Source organism: Amphiura filiformis, chromosome 17 (assembly GCF_039555335.1).
Source record: "Amphiura filiformis chromosome 17, Afil_fr2py, whole genome shotgun sequence".
Taxonomy (NCBI): domain Eukaryota; kingdom Metazoa; phylum Echinodermata; class Ophiuroidea; order Amphilepidida; family Amphiuridae; genus Amphiura; species Amphiura filiformis.
The window spans coordinates 31450540-31477115 of NC_092644.1; the positions used below are offsets into that span (position 1 = coordinate 31450540).

Consider the following 26576-nt stretch of genomic DNA (forward strand, 5'->3'; position numbering starts at 1 on the left):
TTTTGGCCTTATAGAATTTTGGTATTACAGAAACTGCCACTGTACTAATAGAGCCACCATCACTATCCAGCGGCTGCTGCCTTTGACACTAAGAAATGTATAGCAAACAAAAACCTTAAAAGCAAAATAATTTTTTTTTTTTTTTTTTCACCTCTACAAATAATATATTAAGAGGATTTAAACTGATATACATTTTTAAATGTATATTGTGTATGTCCTTAAGAACAGCTGTTTTCTAGCATTCAATTGGGAGTTCCATCAAGTCTCATTGGCAGTGTATTTCCTGAGTTTTGCCTAAAAAATCAATCAACCTTTATATCGGAAATATTGGACCCTGGGAAATGACTTCTAGTGACTCTTCGTAAAGCTGCTTCAGAAGATGTACCCAGTAAATAAAGCTTTTGCCTATTTGTCATCAGATTTTAACATATTTGATATGATCAATTGTTTCTGACTTTGGTCTTATGGTGAAAAAATTTGGTAACAATTTAGTTTTTTCACATAATCAGGATTTGAGATCCGACTGCTACCTCCCTGATTTATGTAATTTAATTAATGTATTTATTTTTTCAATTACTCTATGCAGGTACTCACTAGTATGGCAACAAGTACTGCGAAGAAATCTTCTGCTAAAAGATCCAATAGAGGGCGCTTTGCACAGTTGATTTCTGCCATACGTCGTAAAGAAAGCCGACAAGGCATAGTTGAGATAGATGAGACTCATGAGAAGTATGATTTGGCATGCTGTATGCAAGAAGGTTTGACCTGGAGTCCAGAAGCAATTTTGGATGTTGAAAAGGTAGGCATTTAATAATGTATCATATTCAACCTATACTTTGATCAGTCCGTAATCGGCGGTAATTGTTAAGCTTTTACCACTATATACGCCAAAAAGTAGAAGAAAAGTAGACCCACGTTAAAGAGTGATATAGTTCATGTATATCGTGCGTGTTAATTAAAGCAGACAAGTATAGGACTCAATTAATGATTTGTGATGCCTCTGGCAACATGGCAATTCTCAAAATAAAATGTATTGATATTAATCTCCTGTGTTATAAGGTCCGCCGATTACGAGCTGATCAAACTATAAAAAGTACCGGGGTTAGGGTGATAAAAAAATTCTGAATTTCTCTTATTATGATATTGCTTAAACCTTCATCTTTCTTTTACTTTTTAATTGATAAAAATTGCATATTCCATTTGTTGATTGTTGTACCTGAAGTCAGATACAAAAGTAGCTAGCCTTTTACTGTGGAGGGCCGAGGGGCAAAGCCAAATCTTCATCCCCATTTGTCCCATTGTTGGGGGCAGAGCCAAATTTTCTTCCCCATTTGTCAATTTTTTGTCCCATTTCAATCATTTTAATGACACTTTACACTTTCCGTCCCCAATTTATCCCTGAACATTTTCTGTGGGGAGCAACTTCCTCCAGCCCCTCTAAAGAAAGTCTATACTTGAAGGGCTAGTTGAAACTTATGTGGAGTATTACAAATTTTGAGCATTACTGCATACATTGTAAACACATCCCAAAAAGTAATTACCCTTCTTTATTATGAGGCATTAACTCAAAATCTATGCATCAAATTTTAAACCTGAAATAGCAAAAAGAAACCCATTTTAGTTATGCAAATTTTGATACCTCATTTGTCTGGATAGCTGAAAATTTGTAGCCATTGTGACACTTTGAATAAAAAAAGATGCAGAATCGAAAGTTGCACTACTATACAAAGATACTCAAGTCAGGATGACCTGCGGTGACCAGTGACGAACAGGCACTCAAGCAACAAAAGCAACATGGTTTACAAAAATGTAGGTGCAACGTTTTCATTCCAAGGATCACCATGGCAACACATTTGGGGCTATTAAGACAAATGAGGCATCAAAATGTGCAAAACAAAACTTTCTTTTTGGTATTTCAGTTTAAAAATTGAATGCATTATCGATTATGAGTTCTTGCCTTGTAATAAAGGAGGGTATACTTTTTGGGATGTGTTTATATTGTATAAAACTGTATTTTATTTTCTCCCTAGTGATAGTGAACTACATGTAGTGAAATGGAGTAAGTGGACCAATGTAACTAAACCTCTCAAAAAAGTAACTAAACCCCATTAAATAATTACCATTATTCAAAAACGGGCGATTGTATTACAAACCTGTAAAATGTGTTGGAAGCAAAATTTATTTCTGCACATTTTGACACCTCATTTGTAGCAATTGACTAAATATTAACGTCACACAGTGTTCGAAATATGCCTCAAGAAGTTACAGGCCAGCCGGGCTTGACCTTAAAAAGTTACCGGCCAGCCGGGCCCGCAAAGTGATGCCAGTCAGAAAAGTTACCGCCAGGCCAAAAAGTTACAGGCCAATGGCCGGCTGACCGGCCCTATTTCGAACACTGACGTCACAGCGTACATTTAAATCAATGTAACCCAAGATTTGAAAGTTGTAGTAAATTGAATACCTGAGTGGAAGAAGGGCCCAACTCCATCAGAACTGTTTTTGAGATATTAAGAAAAAACTTAATATTTGGAAAAGTTTTATAGACAGAACGTTTTCATCTTCAGGGGACCTTTAATACATGAACATACAAAAGTACATACATTCGAAATTAAATATGATGTTTCCATGGCAACGGTACAGGTCTTAATACGAGCTGGAGTTGGGCCCTTCTTCCACTAATATACTGCAAGTGCCAGTTCTGTGTTATAAATAGCTACAGAAATTAGGTAATCGCCATTAAGGTTACGCTAAATTTCTATGGTTCTCGTCCTAATTTGGGCTGTACGTAGCCACCTAAACCAATTTTTTTCTCCAGAAAATAAACATCGTAGACCTAAAAATCATAGGTCATCTCGGAGCTAACATTCTAAGCATTATTATTAATTATGATTTATTAATCTAGCTCATACACAAATGTACTTTGTCAGTGTTTCAATTTTGTTCACGCCACGTGAGCATGAAGATTTTTGTGACAGAGGCCATAATATAGTGATGCATGCCCGATTTTGCTTTTAATTTGGCTACAGATAATAAACAGTTCAATAAAATAATGGCACTATTCAGCCTGTATAAAGCTTTTGTTGATTTTATTTTATAAGCTTAAGCATTGACAAAATTTGCATGGAATCTGGTACCACTTGTGGTCATTTTTTGTAATAATAATATTGTTTTTGTGTATGATATTATCGCCAGAATTCTTAGCTACATTATTTCTATGATACCTTACCATAACATATGTGGTATGCTAGTGTTACTAGGATTCACCAAAATGAAATATCTGGGTGTTTAGGCACACTCCGCTGTCATTTGTGTGACGGTTTTCAATTAGCGAGTTACGGCCACTCCATAAAATACACGCCGAAAAAATCGCTCTTTCATCAACATCTTTCATTCTGTTGATGTCAAAATGGACATGACGATTAATGAATAGCGTTACATGTTAATCAGTAACTTACTTCTTACCAATTTGGTCCAAAGATGTCAAAATTTCAAATTATTTATCCTCCGGACACTTGATTTGAATTCAGCATTTCAGCGTGTTGATTTCTGAAGAGGTCACAAGGTCACTCACGTTGTGTGCCCTGTGACAACTCGTATCTAGTACCAACTCGGCCTTATTTCAATTTGACCCGCTTATCGGCGCTTATGTCAAACAACTGCGCCCAATTTTCTTTTGCCATTTTCTTCCTCTCCCGCACTCTCCTTCAGTCCCTCTTGCTTTCCCTCTCTATTTCTCTCTCTCTCTCTTTCTCTCAGAAAATATATAATTAATCCATAGGGCCTACAATATGAAATCTAATAGGGCTAAATAGTATACGTAAATAAAAAATAAATAGGCCTAAAACCAATCTTTAAAAAAATATTAAGGGGCTGGCATTTTCTTCGGGGGTCCCAAATATACGGGGGTCAGAATTTTGGAAAGAAAAATAGGGGGTCATAAAATGTTTAATGACCAAATGTAGAGAATCCGAGTCACAAGATGATTACAGATAGTGTGTTTATTTTATTTAAAAGGACCGATTTCAATGCAATTTTAGCCTGTTAAGGGGTAAGGTGTATCGGTGATGGCCGGGAAGCGTAATTTCTTTCTGCAACCATAATGGGCCGCAATATATCACTAACCGCATAGTCCGAGGCAAGGTTCATTATTGTCAGGGTTAGGGTCTTAGGGTTAGGGTCTTATGGTTAGGGTTAGGGGTTAGGGGTTAGGGTTAGGGGTTAGGGTTAGGGTTAGGGTTAGGGTTTAGGGTTAGGGGTTAGGGTTAGGGATTAGGGTTAGGGTTAGGATTATATTCGTATTTATTATACTAGTAATAGTGTATGCAGTTTATTCCGTAATCAATAAGTATCATAAACAAACACCTTTCTGGCACAACGAATCATAGCACAGTCGTGTAGGCATTAGACTATGGATACAAAGGTTGTGGGTTCGAACCCCAGGTAAACCGTTATAGAATTTTAATTCTATCGATTTCTTTTTATTTTATTAAGTAAGAGGAAATAATAATGGTAATAAACTCGTGTTATATCTAGCCTCATAGGCCTATTAATTACATGTATGTACTATGTGTTATCGCATTGCGGCCCATTATGGTTGCAGAAAGAAATAACGCGGCCGGGAAGGGGGGGGGCGCAATTTTATTGGCGCTGACTTTTTGTAAATTTGGGACCCCCTTCCAAAGAAAACTTCACAGCCCCCTAAATACATGAAAGTAATGCATGAGAAAAAAACACATGAAAACTAGGCCTAATAGGCCTATACCTAATGGGTTGTGAAATAGGCCTAATATGGAGAAAAATTTTAATGGCCTTTGCACATTGCAAAAAAGACCCCCCCCCCCGCATGGCAAAAAAACCATGCAATTTTTAGTAGGCCGAGAGGGCAGTGGCGGATTCAGGAATAGCGCGACCATCGGGGTCGAAAACGGGGGTACCAGTGCAGGGCCTCAAATTGCAAAACCTGTGTCTTGATGACCTACTATCAAAATGATTTTGCTGGAACAAATTCGCACGAATGGAGCAAAAAGTTTTAATGATATTAAAAATGGACCTAAATACTCGGCGCTTATATAGGCCTACTGGTTTGTCAATCCCAGTCCAACAATTAAGGGGGTGAGACCCCTCAACCTTTTGGATTGTTACAAAATTCAGAGATGCACAGACAGACCCAAAAAAATCCTAAACTTGCACATCGTAGCGAGCGTAGCGCGTGGAGCTGTCGCCCAGCACGGCCGGGGGTTGGGGCCCGCTCAAGGGCCCTGGTGGGGTAAGCCAGATGGTTTCTGCACATTTCGCACCACAGGAAAGGACATTTCAGAGGCTATTAAAAAAGAACATTTCAAGGCTCCTGGCTTGTTCTACACTTTTAATAACAAGTGCTTACTTCTTCCAGAAAACATGCTTTAAAGATACGAGTTTCCTATACTTTTATGCACAAGAGACACTCTTAAAAAATTGTTTTTTGGTTTTATTACATGACCAATATGGCTGATGTTGAAGCAGAAAAATAAGGCAATAATTAAACATTTTTTGTGCTTGGTATCCACTGCTTCCCCACCCACCACACCTACCGGCACCCCATCCTGGGCTTTCACGCTCAGTAAACATTTTAGCAGATTTAGCACCCCAAAAGAGACCATTTTTGACATAAAAACCGGAGTGTTTTAGACTTTTTTGAAAAGTTTTTTTGACCTAATATAATATTAAATATGGCCTACATGACTGAAATTGATAGTATAGGCCTATAATGCGCAATATAAAAACAATGATTGTCCCCCCCCCCCCCTCCAATCGGGATGTGGGAGGGGCCCACATGGGGTACTTATGCATGAAGAATACATGGTATGATATATAAGAGTAATTTGTAAAATTCGGTATGTTAAACATACAGCGTGTCGCTACAAATTGGGATTTGAATAGTAGGCCTATATCCCAAGGGAAATACATACACACACTCACTCACCCCCACCCAACCTACCCCTCCCCGACGGCCACACAAAGCGAAACAGCTAAAAGGTCCACATCAAACCTTTGACCCAAGTTTGCTTCCATTTAGACTTAAACATGACTTGATCTTAGAGTATACATGGTATACATAGGCCTATACGGCATCAGTCCATGCAGCAGCATCTCAAACGCCATCGCTCATTAATACCCATTGCATACTTCTGACTAGTGTAATATTCATTGAGGAAAAAGAGATGAGTTTTGAACGCAAAACCCGACAGCAATCAGTGGCATGCTGGTCCGATAATGGACTAAAATTCATCAATTTTTGGCATGAAAATGTGTTCTCAATAATATAAAACTTTGATTTGGCCACGATGCAAAAAAAAATGAGTACCATTATCTAGCCGAATCATCCAGTCAGGGTTCTAAGGAATTTTCATTAAAATTCGAGATTTTCTCAGATCCGGAAATTTGATATATATAATGCGCAATATAAAAACAATAATTCATCATTATTTGACCCCTCCTCCTCTGCGGTTATGTGGGAGGAGGCCCACACCGGGGGGGGGTAATAATGTACATGCAGAATACACTGTATGATAAGAGTAATTTGTTGGGAAAATGACACCAAAATTGCTCCCCGCCCATAAAAAATCGCTGCCCCCCCCCCTCTCGGCCCGCCAAAAAATCGTTCCCCCCCCCCCCCCCCCCATTGCACATGCCAAATTTTTGGGATGTCAATTTACCAACTTTAAATGGTCTTTATACATGTTATGAAAGCGATGAAGGAAAATTTGCATTAAGCTTTTCCGCACGGTTTTCCTAAGCATTTTAGAGTGTTTTATGTGCCAAAATTCACTTGCCCCTCCTCTCGGCCTGCCAAAAATTGCTTCCCATCCCCTTTCGGCTCGCCAAAAACCAATCACAGGCCTCAAAAAATATTGACCGGGCGGTCGGGTTTTTCTGGCTGCATTACAATAGGGCAGTGTCTTTTAGGCCGAATGCGTCTTGGGTCGAGCTTGCAACTGATGATCAGTATAATTGCATGAGGCTGACATCTTTATAGTATGTTTTATAGAGATAATTGTGTTTGCGATGACAGGTGACAAGCTATTGCCTGTCAATCAAATTTGTTACCAAGCATCGGTAAACAAATTTAACAATAGGAGCTGACTGAAGGTGACAAAATAAGCTAAAATGGTCATTTTTACACTTTTTTTTAATTTTTTTTTTATTTCACATGATTGGTATGCATGTTTTCTTACGTGTAAGATGATAATATGTTTTTTGAGTTGACAAAGCCATAACAGATTTTGTTTAACCTTAATTGCACAAGTAGAACTCATGTAATATGTTAGCAAGAAAGTTTATTGTAGTGAAAAGCAGATTTCATGGATGAACAAAATTCCTCTTTAACCATATATTTGTGGAAGAAGGGCCCAACTCCATGGAGTTGGGCCTTTCTTCCATGAAAACCATGATTAAGTGTACGTGGAAGACTATTTAGAGAGTGGATTTTGGCTCATCTTTCACACACAAGGAAGAACAGTCTGCTGGCAATATAATGCTGGGTCTATCTCTTTTTTGTAAAAAATTGGAGTTGGGCCCTTCTTCCACTCAGGTATTCAATTGTATTGATTTCGTATTCAGTATAATGGAAGGAAATCTGTGTAATGATATCTAAGTGTTTATGTATTGTACAAAATGTATGTAAGTGCAACTTTCAAATCTGGACCTCACTACATAAAATTGACAGGTGTTTTATTGTTTTCTGGGCTATTGTATCAAATGAGGTGTCAAAATGCGCAAAATAAATCTGCTTCCAACGCATTTTACCGATTTGTAATACATTAGCCCCTTTTTGAATAATGGCCATTATTTAGGGGGGTTAGTTACTTTTTTTGAGATGTTTATTTCTTTTGTTGGATAATTGTAGTATTCATATTATGTAATCTCTTTTTTTTTAACAGCCTGATCTTACATCAGAAGACTTTTCAGAGGTGGTTGAAGCCCATCTGATCCATGAACATGTGAAGAAAGTAAGAAAATGTTCTGTTGCAATTAAATCAACATACATGTTCCCAATATGAAAGTTGAAAAGAAAGAAAACACTAGTCAAGCAGTCAAGTTAGTTCAATCGATACGGCCTTTGACTATGGTACAAGAAGTTGCGGGTTCGAACCCCGGCATTGTTTGGTACGCTCTCGTGTAAAAAAAGGGAGTTAGCTTGAAATTTACCTTGACAAGGAACTTTCTGGTAATTGTCTCATTGTAACCCTTATGAAACTTGGGGAACTGATCCTGGCTGTGAAGGTCTATTGTGGAATGTCTAGGGTGTACACTTCTTAGCTGCAAGTCCTTGTGTTGTTGTTTAATGATTATTGGAATGATGTGGGACCGTAGTGGTCAGCGACAACCTGTGAAGTGTGCTGATGCTTGTGGGCATCTAGGCATTGTGCCTGTGTGTAGCACACTATAAATCGCTGCACTTTTTTTTAATAGACAATTTTCTAATAGCAAGACATTTCACACTGTGAATCAAATAGTGAAAATTACAAAACATAAAGTAGCTCACATTGCTTTGTGGCAATGGCATAACCAGAGGGAGGGAGGGAGAGAGGGAGGGGGCTTGAGTTGACCTCATTTAATGACCTGATACTCTTTTTGAGCCCCCAAATGATACGGCAGAATATACACACTGTGTACAGGTTGCGGGTTCAGGTTTGTATGGATATAGGGTCTAGATTTCACATGCTCTCACACTACATTTGCTCCAATGCTTTGCTACATGTACATCCATAAAGACCAAAATTCAGACATCAAGAACAAGGGGGACAAAAAGGATCCTAGTCATGTGATGCTATAGTAAGAAATGAGTGTTCAGATAAAATTGCTTGATACCCAAAGGGCTACAATTGTCTTTAAGAACTTCCCTCCAATATGTACCTTTGATTCTTTCTTTCATTTTGCAGAAGTTTATCATCAAATCTTATGCTCCAAAAGTGTTTTTATGCTTGAGAAGAAACCTAAACATCTCTGAGGAGTTCTACCAAGAATCTATGTGCCCTGAAAACCCTGACTCGCCTCATCAACAAGTGTTCTTACAGTTTATAAGCAACTCAAAAAGTGGACAAAACTTCTTTTTATGGTAAGGTTCATTGATCAAAATAGAAATATAGAAATATTATTTATATGTAAATTTTGTTATGAAATTTGCCCAGCCAGCCTACAGCAAGGTTTATGGCAGTTTGTAACTCATATGCAGGGACAGGCGATTTGCGCGGAAAAAAATAGCAAATTGCGCGGAACTTTTTTTTCAGTGCAAATAATGTATCCCTGCCCATAGGAAAAAAATGGCCATTTGCGCGGAATTGCGCGGAAAAAAAATTCGCGCAAATCGCCTGTCCCTGCTCATATGCATACATACATTAAATATTTATATAGCACTGTTACATTTAGAATGAAGTGCTCCAAAAGAAAGCAAAAGAAGAACATGAAGAAGAAAAAAACTACCTGTGAAAGAAAGGCTGCAAAATCTAAGGAAACAAATGTGGCTTTAAAGCCCACTGCCAGCCATGACTTATGGAGCTGAAACATGGTCACTTACTAAGATGGAGCAAAAACTGAAAACTGCACAGCAGATCATGGAAAGATGTATGCTGGGCTACACCAAAAGGGACAGGAAAACAGTGGCATGGACCAAACAGAAGTTACAGACATAATCCACACAATAAAGATGAAGAAGTGGCATTGGGCTGGCCATCTTGCAAGATCAACAGATAATAGATGGACAAAGAATGTCACAGAATGGAGGCCTAGGCTGGGCTCAAGACACCAAGGCAGACAGAAAGTCAGATGGAGGGATGAGATAGCAAGTTTCACAGGGATCAGGTGGATGGCAAAAGCAAATGACAGGAAACTTTGGTGCCAACTTGGGGAGGCTTTAAGCCCTGCAGTGGGCTGAATACATTGGCTGATGATGATGATGATGATGATGATGATGATGATGATGATGATGATGATGATGATGATGATGATGATGAATACCAATTGGCAGTTTATTCCAGGTGTGAGTTGCAACATGTATGAGAAGGTCCTGTCTTCAGCTGACGTCGACATGGTGGACAAATATCTTTTTCAAGTCAATGATTTTTTTTTCAACCAAATACTCAAAGTACCATTAAGTACCAGTATTTTTGAAGTTATGATCACCCATTTCCACAATATTCATTGTTATCAACATAGTTTATAATAGTTGTAGAAATGTTTTGGGAGCACCACAATACTACCAGACATTACTAGCGATGTTTAATGGGAATTACCATTGTAAAAAAGACCTTTAATTGATGCCCCTTCAAAAATGTTACTCCGATGTGGGCGTGTACTAGAGAATATATGGAAAACAGCAATAATCACTTCAACAGTTTTATTAGCTCATTGCGTAAACGCAATGCACTATAGGCATAGTCCATATTTCTGTATGTTTTTTTCTTTCTCTTGCTACATCGTTTGAGCAATGGATCTGGTAATTTGAGGGGGCGATCTTTGCATGATTGTTCATGATTGTTACTTATTTAGCTAGGAAAATTCGGACGGAAAGTATCATTTTTGGAGCATTTTCTTACGAAAAGTTTTACCTAATTTCATGGAATAGTCTCCTATGTAGACTGTTTGTGGTGCTTTTCATATTACAAACACTGTACAAACTCCTTGATCGTGCGAATTTGTAAAAGAGATTGTTGAACTTTACTGTTTCAGTGCGGCTACAATGTCTGCTTTTCAGTGTTGCTTTTAGCACCAATTGGGCTTGTGCTGTCTTATAGGCCCTTACTTCTGTGCACGAGCCATGAGCAAATAGTGTCTCAAATTCTCCCAAATCTGAACTAATTGGGCTACCAAATTGTTGGTTGGCAACCCTATCTGTGAACAAACATCTCACTCATTTACACTTTATATCACACATCTTGACCCAATTAGTTATGTAAACATTTAATCAAGGTGAAATGTCCTTTTGACTGGCCTAGTATATCAGTATATGACCATGACAACCCCTCTCTGACATTACAAAACAGATAAACAGAAAGTCTGAACAGGGAAGTGCTGGGGGTAAACACTAGGCTAGTGAGTGGCCTTTCCCTGTTCTGAAGATTGAAGGGAGCACTTGTTTGAAATATGAAGTCAGGAAAATTAGATGTGTGTGCAAAATTTTATTTATTTATTTCATTTACCATGAAAGTGTTGTAGTTTTTAAGTTTCAAGTTTTTATTTGGAAATTGCTTTTACATCAGTGGCACTCATCTATCCGATGGTGCATCCAAGACATTAAATATACAAACAAAACTGTATTAAACAAAATAAAATGAAAGGATACTCGACAAGCAAAAGGTACAAATAAATAAATGCCTTGAATAAATAAATATCTTGAGAACCGCAAGTATATTTTCAAAATGCTGATTTGTGCTTGATCACAGCACTATGGTGATTTTGAGGTTTGAGAATACTGAAATGTATTTTTTCAAAGTTGGTAGCCCTGTATACATAGTTATACATGGCTATACATGGCTATACATAGCTATATATGGCTATACATGGCTATGACATGGTTACATATGGCTATACATAGCTATGCATGGCTATACATGGCCATACATAGCTACCCATGGCTATACATAGCTATGCATGGCTATATATAGCTATGCATGGCTATACATAGCTATGCATGGCTATACATAGCTATGCATGGCTATACATAGCTATGCATGGCTATACATAGCTATGCGTGGCTATACATAGCTATGCATGGCTATACTCGACAAGCAAAAGGTACAAATAAATAAATGCCTTGAATAAATATCTTGAGAACATGCAAGTATATTTTCAAAATGCTGATTTGTGCTTGATCACAGCACTATGGTGATTTTGAGGTTTGAGAATACTGAAATGTGTTTTTCAAAGTTGGTAGCCCTGTATACATAGTTATACATGGCTATACATGGCTATGACATGGTTACATATGGCTATACATAGCTATGCATGGCTATACATGGCCATACATAGCTATCCATGGCTATACATAGCTATGCATGGCTATACATAGCTATGCATGACTATACATAACTATGCATGGCTATACATAGCTATGCATGCCATTTACCATGAAAGTGTTGTAGTTTTTAAGTTTCAAGTTTTTATTTGGAAATTGCTTTTACATCAGTGGCACTCATCTATCCGATGGTGCATCCAAGACATTAAATATACAAACAAAACTGTATTAAACAAAATAAAATCAAAGGATACTCGACAAGCAAATGGTACAAATAAATAAATGCCTTGAATAAATAAATATCTTGAGAACCGTAAGTATATTTTCAAAATGCTGATTTGTGCTTGATCACAGCACTATGGTGATTTTGAGAATACTGAAATGTGTTTTTCAAAGTTGGCAGCCCTGTATACATAGCTATACATGGCTATACATGGCCATGACATGGTTACATATGGCTATACATGGCCATACATAGCTATCCATGGCTATACATAGCTATCCATGGCTATACATAGCTATGCATGGCTATACATAGCTATGCATGGCTATACATAGCTATGCATGGCTATACATAACTATGCATGGCTATACTATGCACGACTATACATAGCTATGCATGGCTATACATAACTATGCATGGCTATACATAGCTATGCATGGCTATACATATCTATGCATGGCTATACATAGCTACGCATGGTATTCCTGACCATAACCCATAACAAATGAGCTACAGCACCAGTGGTGCTCTTGTATTTGATCTACTCAAGAAGTGATTAGGACTAATGATGAAAAAGAATGATAAGATCTTTGTCATAAATCACTGGGTTTTTTTCTCAACAGCAATAACAAGTGTTACATGATCAAGACGGAGACTAGATCCAGTGCCTTATTCTTCCTCAAGATATTACCCAAGTACTATGACCACTTAGAGCGGTATCCTCACTCACTACTCGTACGCTTTCTGGGGCTTCATTTTATCAAAATCAAGGGAATCAAAGGGGTGAGTGATATGAGTGGACATTGGGCTGTTGCATTTGAAATCCATACCTCCCCTATGGAAGACATAACCTTAACTTCCCACACAGGGAGTGTAGATTTCAAATGGAGTCACCCATTCAGGTGATGATCCCATTTGAAATCTACACATCTTCCATGGGAGGGGTATGGATTTTAACTAGAAAAACCAATTGAGGAAGTACTGTAAACAATATTTTGATGTCTTGTGTTACATACAGGAGTATGATTTGATCTTTCCCTACCACTTGACATCATTGTTATCAACAAAGGCGAGGGACTGGTCTATCGATATGCTTGAACGAACCACTACACTGTTCAATGGCTTTCTTGTACTATATGAAATGTGGTGGGCGATTTTAAATGCACATGCCCTGAGCAAACTACGATGCGTACGCACACTGCAGGGCAAAGAACAATGGATATTGCCATAATTCGGGCGCATACTGCCGGGCAATGACGTCACATGTCAAGTGGTCTATAGAAGATCACATTGAACATTCGAGTGGCCCAGTATAAAAATGGCCCATGGCACATTTTTGAAAAATAGAGGGCGCTGTTGAAAAATGTCAAAGGTCACCAAAGGTCATCATACAAACATAACACATCATGAATGTAACTTGGGAATGTTGTCAATTTAATCTTTTAAGCATCCAATTTCTTATATGTATTTTATTGAACATTCGTACATTTACAGTGCCGATTTCTCCCAATGACAAAAAATGTGCCATGGGCCGTTTTTATACTGGGCCACTCATTTTATATAGATTTCAGCAGGCATTTCCATAATATGCTGCAGTTGTTAAATGTTTTGTGTTGATATGAAGTGCAATTCCAACATATGGCATCCAGTCCTTTATCCTAATACATATAGTTTGTTTACAAACATGCAGCTTGTTTTCTCTGTCACACAACTTGTTTTCACCGGTGTTTAGCAGTTGTGACGTCATCCTGCTCTTGTGAGAGTTTGATGGCATGCTGTCATTGGACTGTTCCAGTTGAAATCCATAGACCCCCTATGAAAGACATGACCTTCATCCTCCACACAGGGAGTGTAGATTTCAAATGGAGTCGCCAATTCAGGTAACTAGCTTATTTGAAATTCACACTCCCTGTATGCTAGATTAAGGTCATGTCTTCCATAGGGGGTGTATGGATTTCAAATGGAATAGTGCATTAGAAAAAGTGCTAGTTTCCAGTTGTAGCTAGACTCTGATGAAGTCCTAGCTAATGAGATTGACTTTGACAAGTAAAAGTAACTACATTAATATCAACAAACCTGATGAACAAACCTATTCACCAATTTATGTATTAATTGTTATATTCTTTCTTATTTTGTGACTTCTACAGCAATTTTTTACAGTTATGCAAAGTGTGTTTTATCCAGATGAAAGAATAAGAACCAGGTAAGTTTATAATGATTTATTTTGACCAATAAGGTACTTTAGGGTTGGATCCCGGTGGGGGGAAGGGGGATAGGAGGTACTCAATACTAATGCAAATGAGGACGTGCCACAAACATGGGTAGCATTTTCAGCCTTTTGGTATGTCAATGACCCCTTTTCTGGGGCAATTTTGGTATAAGGATGGGTCTATATTTCAAAACTTTTTTATGAAAATATCCTAATTATTTGGAGGAAATTTTTTTTACTTAATATGGAGATGATTCTACCAAGGGTTACTTAATTCAAAGAATAATGAAAATGAAATATTACCAAAATCATATGTGACACGATCAAGGGAAATGAGTCGGATACATGTCGCTAATATTGATTTAGAGATATTGGCAAAGAAAGTGTTAAAATTCTTTTCTTTTATATTGTTTTCAGCAATTGATAAATTGATGTTACTTTGCAAAGAAAGGTTGTATCAATATAGGGTTTTTCAGTTTCTGAAATCTCTAAATATCCTCTTTAGAATCACATGTAACTCATTTTGACCAGGGTCGACATGTGATTCATTCCCTTTGATCATGTCACATATATTATGACTTTTAATTTGTCAATTGCAATTGCACTATGGGGAGCAATAAAAAAAAGTTCTTGTGTAATCTCAGAGAAGATATCTTACACTTCCCACAATGCATTTCTCCCATTTCAATTTTCTGTACTGATTTGCTACATGTATCTTAAGCAACATGGGTCGATGGTGACAAAAAATGACTCAATGAACAGAGCGGATCTTGCAAAATATGTTTATTATTTCTTGACTATCAATCCATGTTTAGCCAGTCTATCCTCAACATGAAAACAAAGGGAACCTGGGCATACAAAGTAATAGGAGTGTCATCTGATGCAGTGAGGGGAAGCATTACATTGCAAAGGATTCTTGTAAGAGTAAGATATCTTCTCTGGTATAATCTATAAACATGTTGAAAAAAAAAAAGTTTTATTTCTTATTCCTTTTATAGGTTTGATTTGAAAGCATGCGTTGCTAGGAGATATGCAAGACGAGAACCCAAAGACAGTGAACAGGTGTCTGTACTTAAAGATATCAATTTTGGCAATGAAATGTTACAACTCGGTAAGTACGGTACATGAAAAAAGTTTATATGCACAGACACATACAATGGCTATTTAGTAGTGCACTGAAATTGTAGTATTAAATAAATGAGTGCTTTTAAATCATGGATATTAGTCTATAATGTCAATTTGAAGCAAAAGACAAAAACAAATCTTACAAGAATAGAGTCTAATATTTATAGGTTAATGAATGCGTCTTACTTGTTGAGAGTGAAATTGTACAAAATAATGCACACATACTGAGATGTTGATGCGTCTAGTGCACGAGCCCCGAAGGGGAGAGTGCATTAGATGCAACAACATCTCAGTGCAAGTGCATTATTTTGTACAACTTCATTTATTAACCTATTTCATACACAAGATAAAAAGCCGTAATTGTTGCTAATTTTATAACAAAATAGTCACTAAAAATGTTGGAAAATACGAGCAAATATAATGCATCAACCCGCAAGGAAAATGACTCAATCCTACGCGATGCGAACGCATTCTGAACGGCTTTACTGATTGGCTATGTGGTTCTAAAAGTGTATGAATATATATATCAGACTCTACATGTATTCTACAAAATAGTAATGTTATTGCTTGGTTTTCTCATATTCAAAGCTAGACTGGCCCCCAGTCTCGGTTCGGGTCTATCTCTGGATAATGTAACAATAAATAATTACATAATGCCCTATGAAAAAAAATGCCAAAGTCCTCTACCCCCCCCCCTTATTTTGTTCAATGCCAAAAACCCATTCCTCTTCATCCACAAATCGACGCCACTAATTACACCCACCACAGTCAACCATGCAGCATATATAGAAATATACTCGTATGATAAGTGAACGCGAAAGTCCATTGAGCGCTGATTCCGAGACTGGTCCAATCTGTTAGAGATCTCACTTCCAAATATTCGTTCAACGAAGCACGGTGATTCCGATGTCAATCACGAAAGCCCCGCCCCAGTTTCAATTCAAATATGGTAGCACAAAGCTAGGCCGCGGGATGTGACGCAAGATCGGATGGGACACGTGTCAACAACTGAGAGGTATTGAGCTCAAGTGGCACGCGTCTGATAGACCCATGGTACAGCGCAATAATAAAAGGCAACCACTCGACTCGGACTTAGGCCTATTGTCCATATTGCGTATATTATCGCATGCGGTTTGCAAATGTTTGCACATTATTTAGCTAGGGAAGCCTTTTCAAATATCCCCGCTGCTGCCAAGCTGCGTTGATTGGTCGGATACAATATCGTTGTTTAGTCGCTACACAAACGTTAATGTAGTGAAAACATGGACGTGGTATATAGAAAGATTGCGTGACTCCAAATCCGTAAAAGTGAACTCCCAGCATTTTGTGGGAACTGGAAGTCAAATTGCTTACAGACTGGGAGGGTCCATGTATTGGGTTGATTTTTAATGCTTTGTAATCTACATTACCAGTCGTTCTCCATGGACCCGAGGGAGGGTCTAATTCAAAGCCTGATAAAATTTCAATGTTGGGTGCACAAGAATTTTACCTGTATATATTGCAAGTATTAGTCTTGCAGCATCCGCTCTAACATTTCAACCTCCAGACCATTTCACCATAGCATTTTACATATATGTGACATGATCAAGGGGAATGAGTCGGATGCCGCTAATATTGTTTTTGCCGCTAATATTGTTTTTGAGATATATATACAGAGGTATTTCTAAAGCTACCAAGATTCATATTATGGATGCTCTGGTTTTCCCGATTGCCTTGTATGGCTGTGAAACGTGGGCGGTTGGAATGACAGATAAGAAAAAGATCATGGCGTTTGAAATGTGGTGCTGGCGGAAGATGCTGAGAATATCTTGGAAAGAACATAAGACCAACGAATTTGTAAGAAACCAAATTGGAGACCATGCTTCCGTGTCCCAAAAAATAGATCGTTTTAAACTGGCGTATTTTGGCCACATTTCTAGAAGAGATGGTGACAGCATTGAGAAGATAATTATGCAAGGTCACATAGAAGGCAGTCGAGAAGAGGTAGACAGAAGCTTAGATGGACTGATGGAATTAAACCATTAACAGGCCTTTCTCTCGTCGCAGCCCACCGTCTGGCTCAAGACAGAAGCTGCTGGAATACCATCATCAACAGGGTCACAAAGGGTCAGTCATGACCCATAGGACCACGACGACGAGCAAAAACAGTGTTCAAATTCTTTTGTTTTATATTGTTTTCAGCCATTTATAAATTGCTCATCTCCATAACGAGATGTCTTATTCTGATGGGGTTTGCATCAAAATGAAGTATTTGTAAAGTGCAAGAAAATGATGTAAAAAACTTATAATTGAAAATTGCCGACATGTGACTCATTCCCCTTAATCATGTCACATATATGAATGATTTGATATGCCAAAAGACACACAATTGCTAAAAAAAAGTTGACTTTTACATTTTAGGACAACAGAAGGATTGGTTCTGTCGACAAATCAGCATTGATGGTGATTTCTTGGATGACCTGCATGTGATGGACTATAGTTTACTTGTGGGACGTCATAAACTTCATCCGACTGAAATATCACAACACTACAACATGGCAGATGTAGTACTGAGAGTGTCGAGGTAAACAATTCAAATTAATAGAATATTCAATCAAGTAGGTTCAGAACTTAAAAGCTTTAATGTAGGATTTCCATCAAATTTTAATTTTGTTATTCTTTGCACAAAATGCTAAAATGAATAACTGTCAGGAAGGGTGTCTGTCCATTTTAATCCAAAATAACAAGGTTAAAGAAACCCCTCTGACTATTTATTTAACTTGGAGTTCTATGAGGGACTTTATAATGTCCTAATATGACTTATGTCGAAATTACTCCGTTGATGACCAAACGCAACAAATTTGGGTCATTCTGTTTAGGTGTAAATTGGGACATGTGTGAACATTTCAAATATAGCATAAGATCAGGGTTTAAGTAAACAAATTAACCAATTTTATATTATAAGATCGTACATTATAGCTTTAATGGGCTTAATTCCAAGAAAGTCAAAAGCAAAATATAATTGAATGAGGAACTAGCGATCTGTGGACCCATGGCTCAAGGTGCATTGTGGATTTGCTTCTCAGAGGTAACCAGTTTGAATCCCTGTTGAGTCAAAAGTTTCCAAATAGCAAGGAAAACTGACAGGACGTACGGAAGAAATCTTGACTTAATTTAGATTTACATATTACCAAATATGAACAGTGATAGAAATAACCAAACTGTGGTACTAGTCATATAATTTTGCTGCCTTGTAGCCGGGGATCATTTGTGACATGCTACCATGATGAAATGAGCGTAAAGTTGCAAGTTGGTACTTTTGAGACATCCTGGCTACTGAGTTGATGTTCTTTGTTTGCCATGCACCTGTACAAGCCAGTAGTATGCCCTTCATGAGTGACCAATGTGTCCTCATTCACAGAGGACATATAGACATACTATAGAGGTTATCCGTGTTCTATAAGCTGCATATCCTATCAGCGACTGCTATACCTTGTTTAGTTTTTTCAAAAGAAGTACCTGCATGTGCATTGTGCAACCATGTCTGTTTCAAAATAGCCCGTCAAAGTCATGCATTAAATTGGTTTGAATGAGGAATACTATGGGAACCAGTGCCTTTTGTTAGAAGTCACACATGAGTAAAGTGGATAACCTCTATTGGCTTGAACAGGTGCATGTGAAACAAAGAACACCAAGTCAACAACCAGGACGTTTCGAAACTACCAACTTGCACCTTTACGCCCATTTCGCAGTAGTATGTCACATTTGTGGATTAATTCAGGGAAATATCAGCATTCATTTTAGTTGAGATGCACGCTTTTTTCATATTAAAGTATTAACATGAATATGCGATTTCTTTCTTATTTGCAGATCATATCAATTTCAACAGCAAAATGGAGGACCCCACAAGTTGGAATCAACTTTGACTTTGGATGATGAACATGTGATCAACTCATCCAATAACAATGCATTAGACACGCAACCCAGGGTCAACTCAGACGGGCATGTCACCCAAAATCACCCAACTATCACCCAACATCAACAGCATAATGAAAGAGACTCTGCTTTATATTCTGCTGAAGATGACAGCACTGTATTAGTAGGAAAGTACTGTAATTATAATGGTATTGATGAAGGATACCATGAACATATGATGTCTCACCCTGCCAGCCATAATGGAGTATTCCACCATCATAATATTAATGTTGTGGATTTGGATGATTCCATTTTACCAGGGACGGTTAACAGTAATTCAACAGCTTCATTACTTGACAATAAAAGTGGTAGCATAACATCGTATGTAGATGTTGTTAATGAACAAATGAACGGTGACATTTCAAAGGATGCAGAATTGCAAGCTGGGTCAACTCAAGCAACTCCTCAGAACTTGCGTTTTTTATGTAATGCGATGAATGCCTCGCATATAATCGACGGACCGACAGAAAGATATTACTTAGGTATTATCGATATGTTTACAGAGTATACAACAAGGAAGAAATTTGAACATGTGTTGAAGGCAGTTATGCATCCCAATATTTCTTATTCTACAGTGGGTCCAAAGCATTACAAGGAGAGGTTTTGTAAGTTTTTTCATTCCCACTGTGAGTGACATTTTTTAATGTCCACTGAGAAATATTTTGTTGGAGAAAGTGCAACATTTATCTAAAAATCTAAAATAAGGCTTGGATAGGAAAGTTCAGCTCAGGTGAGAATCAGCAAGACTCTTGTAGAATGGGCAATTCCAGTTGAAATCCATACACCCCCTATGGAAGACATGACCTGAATCTTCCTCACAGGGAGTGTGAATTTCAAATGGGGTATCCTAAATTGGTGACTCCATTTGAAATCTACACCCCCTGTGTGGGAGATTAAGGTTATGTCTTAGGTGTGTGGATTTCAACTGGCATAGCTCAATACATGTACTGGATAGCCCCCTGCATAATGCTTTGGTAAATACCCATATTGGATTGTTAGAATGGGAACCAAAAACTAGAAGTATGTTTCATCAAAGATGTAGGAAAAAAAGTTTTGTCTTTCAAACCCACATGCATACATTTAAGTATGTGAAAGCTATCCTAGCATGTGGCCCTATGCACTTGGCCTTTTTCACTAGTTATTAAAAACAAAAAAAAGTGGCTGTGTACTGGCAAACGGTAAGAAGAGGTGGGCTAGAAATATCCACACACACACACCCCCACACACACAAATCTAGCATAGCATTTAGCTTGTTTTTCTAAAAAAAAGAACAGCACAGCACAGCATTTGTGCAAATTTTTTGTACAAAAACTTATTGTACATTGGCCAAAGTTCCAAAAATAATGCCATCTGGATTCAGGGTTTTCACTAGGTGCAAAGTTTGAAATTATAGATTCTCAAAATTAATTTGAAAAATGGAAATTGAAGTTCAGTTTGGGGGCACTCGTAATTCACGGACGTCTCTGATTTCAAAGACGGGTCAGTGATTTCACATACGGGGGTCTGTGATATCACATACGTCGAGCTTTGTTGACAGCTGGGCACTCGATGCAGCACATCGGAACGAAGCTGAGTGTATTAGAATAAGCTTTCCTATGTTTATCAAATATCTATAAACCTGTGCAAAAATTATATCTATCTGTACAAATTCTGACAAATGGTCCCAGAATACACTTAGATTGCAATGGCCAAAATCAAATGTTTTGAAGTAAAAAAATCCCAAGAGTACCTGAGCCTGCGCTCTAGTTCATAATTTGGATAGTAAAATTAGCAGACACTAAACTTGGGCTAGCTACAACCCTGATAAGACCTACTCACAAAATTATTCCCACTGCGCTGGCACGTTCACCAAAATTACTAATATCGTTTGCGACTGGGTTTTGAAACTAGGGAGTATGTGATTTACGAGACCTCTTTGAAATATGATACTGTTGTGTGACATGACGCTTCAAGAGTAGTTGATATCAGAGACATCTGTGAATTATGAGTGCCCCCGAACTGAGTTGGAACCTGCAGTAGTTTTAAAACCTGGATCCTTTTATGATTTACATTGTAAGGACATAGTGCTGTTACTCTTAAGGGTAGAATGAAATTTTCCTCATATGTGTCCATTGTAAATATGGACCGTAAATTTGCGAAACTTGGATAAAATAAAAACAAAAATAATATGGAGAGGGAAGAGCTTTTGTCTTTATATTTTCCTAACATAAAAAAAAATATTTAAGTGAAAAAGTTTGTGGCTCAATGCATCCTTAATGGGCTATTTAAGTTGAAATCCAAACACTGCCTGCTCCCACACAGGGGGTATAGATATCAAGTAGTGACCCATTCAGGTAATCCCCATTTGAAATTCACACTCCCTGGGCTGTATTCTGTCGGTCCGTGCCACATCACTTCCGGTTGATGATGCGACTCAAATTTGAGTGAAAACAAGTCCTTGGTTCGATTTTTCTGCCTCCGCAGGAGGTAGTTTGCTTTGAAATTGACACCTAAAATGCCGCACATTGCGCGGCATGTAGGCCGATTGTACAAATTTATATTCTGACAAGTACTCTAATTTCCGCCCAATATTGAGAGCCCAATATATATCCCCACCTCTCTGCGCCATACATAAATTCGCCTATCGCCATTTCGAATGTTCAAAAGGTAATCACGCTTCCTCAGCATGTGCAATAAATTAGCATTAAAATTAATCTTATTCTATAGGGATTCTAGAAACACATAGCACGTGGCGCCAATGGCGTGGGTCTATCAAGTTAATGAATTATGCATTAGAATATTTTCAAACTCATATGTTGTATAATTGAAGACCGAATTAAAAAAAGACTAGCTTATGTATGCCGTCCTGTAAACCAGACCAAAAATGCCATACTGCGCAGGTCAGCAACCAATCACGGCGTGCCTTTGTCATGACGTCAGACGCAAACTAGTCTTTTTTAATTCGGTCTTTAATTATAGGTTGTAGCCTCAGCGCTCATGATTCAGCAGCTTTATCCTAGAAGACAAGTTGGAAAACCGTTATGCTGTGGCAATGGGAATACACATCAAACAAGGTTTAATTTCATGATTACATGAAACCTGATTATCAATGCAAAAACTTTGGCTGGAGAAGTTGAAGCTGGCGTTCATGGCGACACTTTGGATGTGATAATTTGACATCATGGATTGTTTTGTGCAAAATTGGAGGTATTTTTGTGCCGCGGCGAGTCAGCAGACCGACTGGCATGCATGCTAGGCTCGACTAGGCCACAATCATGATCATGATGCATTTGAACTGCAATGTATGGTATGATACGCCTAGCCGCGCCTATGGCGGGCTTCATTGCTGTTCAAATACATGTACTAAAGTATTGCAATTTTATTGCGTTGATATAATTCGGAATAATTCGTTTTAAAGTATTTGCTTCCCCAATTCCCATGCGTGATTGGTCATGTATCAGTTTTTTATGTTCTACTGAGTACTGTTGCAATATTTTTGCATGCATTCCCATGACCGTTTCAAGACTTTGACTGAGAAATTTGCTTTTGTTTGTTAAGATAAAAATAAAAATAAAATGCAAGAATCATCTTTCCCCACACAATACTTCTTACAAACAAGGTGTTGATATTGGCCCTTTCGATGCAAGACAAAGCACAAATGAAGGAAACAAAACAAAACAATAATGTTTTTGATTTTTATTCAATTACACATACAAAAGAGTAATGGCCTATAAAAAGACCCCCCTAAATATAATAATATTAATATTATTTTAGTCCTGAATACAAAATATAATAAACAAGCATAAAAAAATCTGATACGAAAATTTGTTAGGCCTACTCTGAAACGTTACAATCGTAATTTTCAGTCAAAAAATCCACGAGAAATGACTCTTGATACAACTTGGGCATATAAGGTGCATTTAAAAAACAGAAACGGCTGCCTGCATCTGGAACTCTTCATGTCTGAAAGTTTGAAGGTCTTATTTCATACATCAGAATTATCTGCAAGATTGCAAGATGGCTTTAGGTGACCGTGGCCTTATTGGCTAATGCACAAATTTAGATTTTCTTTCTATTTAAATAATATGTTAAAGCTTATGCCCTGTAGATTACATTCGGTTCTTGAGATATGGCCTGTCAAAATGGTGCGAACCTAAAACAAAAAATTGGCAACAACTTTCTTTTCATTTTCTATATTTTTGACAAGTCCAGTTGCCAGATGATTTTCTAATTACATGCATGAATTATGCAAAGTAAAGATTTCAGATACAATTAAAAGAGCTATAGTAGGCCTACTGAGGCATGGTACCTGGGTAGAACACACACTGTAGACCTACTACAAAATTACGGTTGCGTTTTGGCAAATTTCAATTTGCATAATTAATTAGGGCCACTTATTAGAAAAGTTGATTAGGGCCCTAATTAATTATGCAAATGGAAATTTGCATGGAAAAAAACATCCATGGGTTTTATATCTTATTTTGTAGCCGATCTGAACATTTTACTTTGTACAATGCTTGCATATATAATTAGAAAATAAGGCCTACATGACAACATTGCATAACAAAAATAAAAGAAATTTGTTGCCAACTTCTTGGTTTAGCGCCATTTTGACAGGCCATATATTTTGGTAACCGAATATCCGATTAAAATAAAATTTTCAGTCTTGTAATCAGGAGAGAATGGACTCACATATTTCAATCAGACAACAATCTATATCCAATAGCGTTACCTTCAAGCTAGCATTATAAGTGTCTCCTTAACTAATAACAAAAGGTGCCCACTGGTATCTTGGAGGCATTGTCTTTTTTAAAGACATTTCTTGTTTGTTGATGGTGTTGTGTATATTTCGATCGCAAATAGTCAGTGGAATCAAACAAGTTTCTAAGTTTTCAGAGTGGAAGTTACTTGCTTGATTTATCGTTTTATATAATGACAAACCGACAATTAAAGCAATATTATAACATTTTCAAACAAAATAGATTAGCATTTCTTTTGCCATAAAATGTTAGCTTTTACTGTCAGATATATCCCTTTTATTTTTGAGCCGAACAACTACGGCAAAGCAAAGAAAATTGGAATTTACTACCAGCGCATATCGCAATACGTACCACTCCTTCGGTCATGTTGTGGTACGACCCTTTGTTGTGTATATCACCGTCGCGCACGCTGCGTATACTGTGTGTTATGAACATCGTGTATGCGTTCGACTAACAATTCCATCGTAATAATAAAGGGCTGAATCAGCCTTTTATTCAAAATCTCTGATTTTGACAAAACTACAGCACCTAGAGTCTTGATTTTTGCAGGCTATATTGGTTTAATAAAGTACAATTTAATCGTGTAAAAAATGAATTAAAAAAAATTCAGTGAGGGCGTCCTCCTCAGCAAATGTTATAATATGGCTTTAAAGTCCATGGTCGAAAGTGTTGGTTTTTCGAAATTGATTGATGTTGTCACTCCAGTCTGGAGTGACAACATCGATAGTCTCCTTCACAGCCGGTTTCTGTCGTTGATTACAAACCGTGAGCCACGTGAAGCTTGGGCCCAAGACTAGAAGCTGGACCGACAGAATTGGAAGATTAAAAATGCAATAAATATGTGATTTGCTCACAGTGATGCCCTCGATTTTTCTTGAATTTCTACTTTTTGCACAATTGTATACCCAAATGGCATGGTGTACTAAAATACCCTGTGAAAGACTAAGCCTGAGGTGCTTTAATTACAGGTAAATTTTCGAGTTTTTTAATAACACCAGGGATCCCCGATTTTATTTGCCAATTCCCCCATTAGGCCAAAAAAATAATAGTTTGTCTCAAAGCTCACGAGTGGTTTGAAAACAAATGCGAAATGCGATTTTTTTTTTTTTTTAATTTTTTTATTCCCGACTTTTTTCATGGTATTTGGAGAAAAAAATCCGTTTTTTTCGCCGAATTTTTCTGGAAAAACTAAAAAAATAATAATTTTGAAATAAAAAAATTCGCATTTTTTTTCCGATTTTACAAATGATGTGAGCTTTGAGACAAACTTTTTTTTTGGCCTTATAGAGCTCCACAGTGAAGCAGCTAAGTGGTGTTCTTTCATTTGACCTCATTATTTTGGCTTAAAATGATCAGAAAACCTCCTAGACAGTTACTAGTAATAATAATAATAATAAATAATGAATGGTTCTTTTAAGGCGCAAAATCTCAAAGAAGCAATTAATTCTGTGAATCAGGAAATGCTTGACGAAAGAGATGGGTTTTAAGCTGACGTTTAAATTGAGAAAGTGTGGGGATGTTACGAAGGTTGTTTGGAAGCGAGTTCCAAGCAGTTGGAGCAGCAAAATGAAATGAGCGTTCACCGGCTGATTTAAGGTTAACCCGAGGAGTTTTGAGTAATTTTTCAGAGGATGATCGAAGGGAGCGGGAAGTTTGATAAGTGCAAAGCGCAGATGACAGGTATGGTGGTAAAGTGCCATCGAAGTGACGGAAAGCCAGAATAGCAAGTTTAAATTGGATGCGAAATTCGACGGGCAGCCAGTGAAGCTCGATGAGGATTGGTGTAATATGCTCATGCTTTCTTTTTTTGACAATAAGACGGGCCGCACAATTTTGAATACGTTGGAGACGGTTAAGTTGATCAGCAGTGATACCTGTCAAGATGGAATTGCAGAAATCAAGCGCGACAGAATTATGGAATTAACCAGACATGATGTTGCTTTATCAGACAAGTAAGGTCGAATGCAGCCAATGCGTCTCAGAGATAGAAATGAGGAACGGCAAATATCGCTGATATGTTCAGACATAGACAAAGTTTGATCTAAACGCACACCGAGGTACTTAACAGATTTTTGAAAGGTGATATCAGAGTCCAAAATTTGTATAGTATTATCTTCAATCTGGCTAACACGAGAAGCCGTACCAACGGTGATAACCTCCGTCTTATCTGTATTGAGCATGAGCTTATTACTATCCGTCCAACACAAAACAGCTTTAATACACTCTTGAATGGACAGCTTAGTTGACACAAAGTCCTGAGGCATGCCACATTGTGATATTTCGGTGTCATCAGCGTACTTATGAAAAGAGCAGTTGTGCTGGATGATGACGTCG

The 26576-nt window shown here is 37.7% G+C and overlaps 1 protein-coding gene across 1 annotated transcript; it reads left to right on the forward strand.

The window, feature by feature from the left end:
• The first annotated feature begins 591 nt into the window (after window positions 1–591).
• LOC140137627 (phosphatidylinositol 4-phosphate 5-kinase-like protein 1) lies at window positions 592–22123 on the forward strand. The gene is made up of 8 exons (XM_072159365.1): window positions 592–799; window positions 7920–7988; window positions 8922–9097; window positions 12839–12998; window positions 14363–14418; window positions 15423–15535; window positions 17950–18112; window positions 19399–22123. The coding sequence occupies exons 1-8, from the start codon at window positions 599–601 to the stop codon at window positions 20135–20137; spliced, it is 1677 nt and encodes a 558-aa protein (XP_072015466.1). The 5' UTR covers window positions 592–598; the 3' UTR covers window positions 20138–22123.
• The last annotated feature ends 4453 nt before the right edge of the window (window positions 22124–26576 follow it).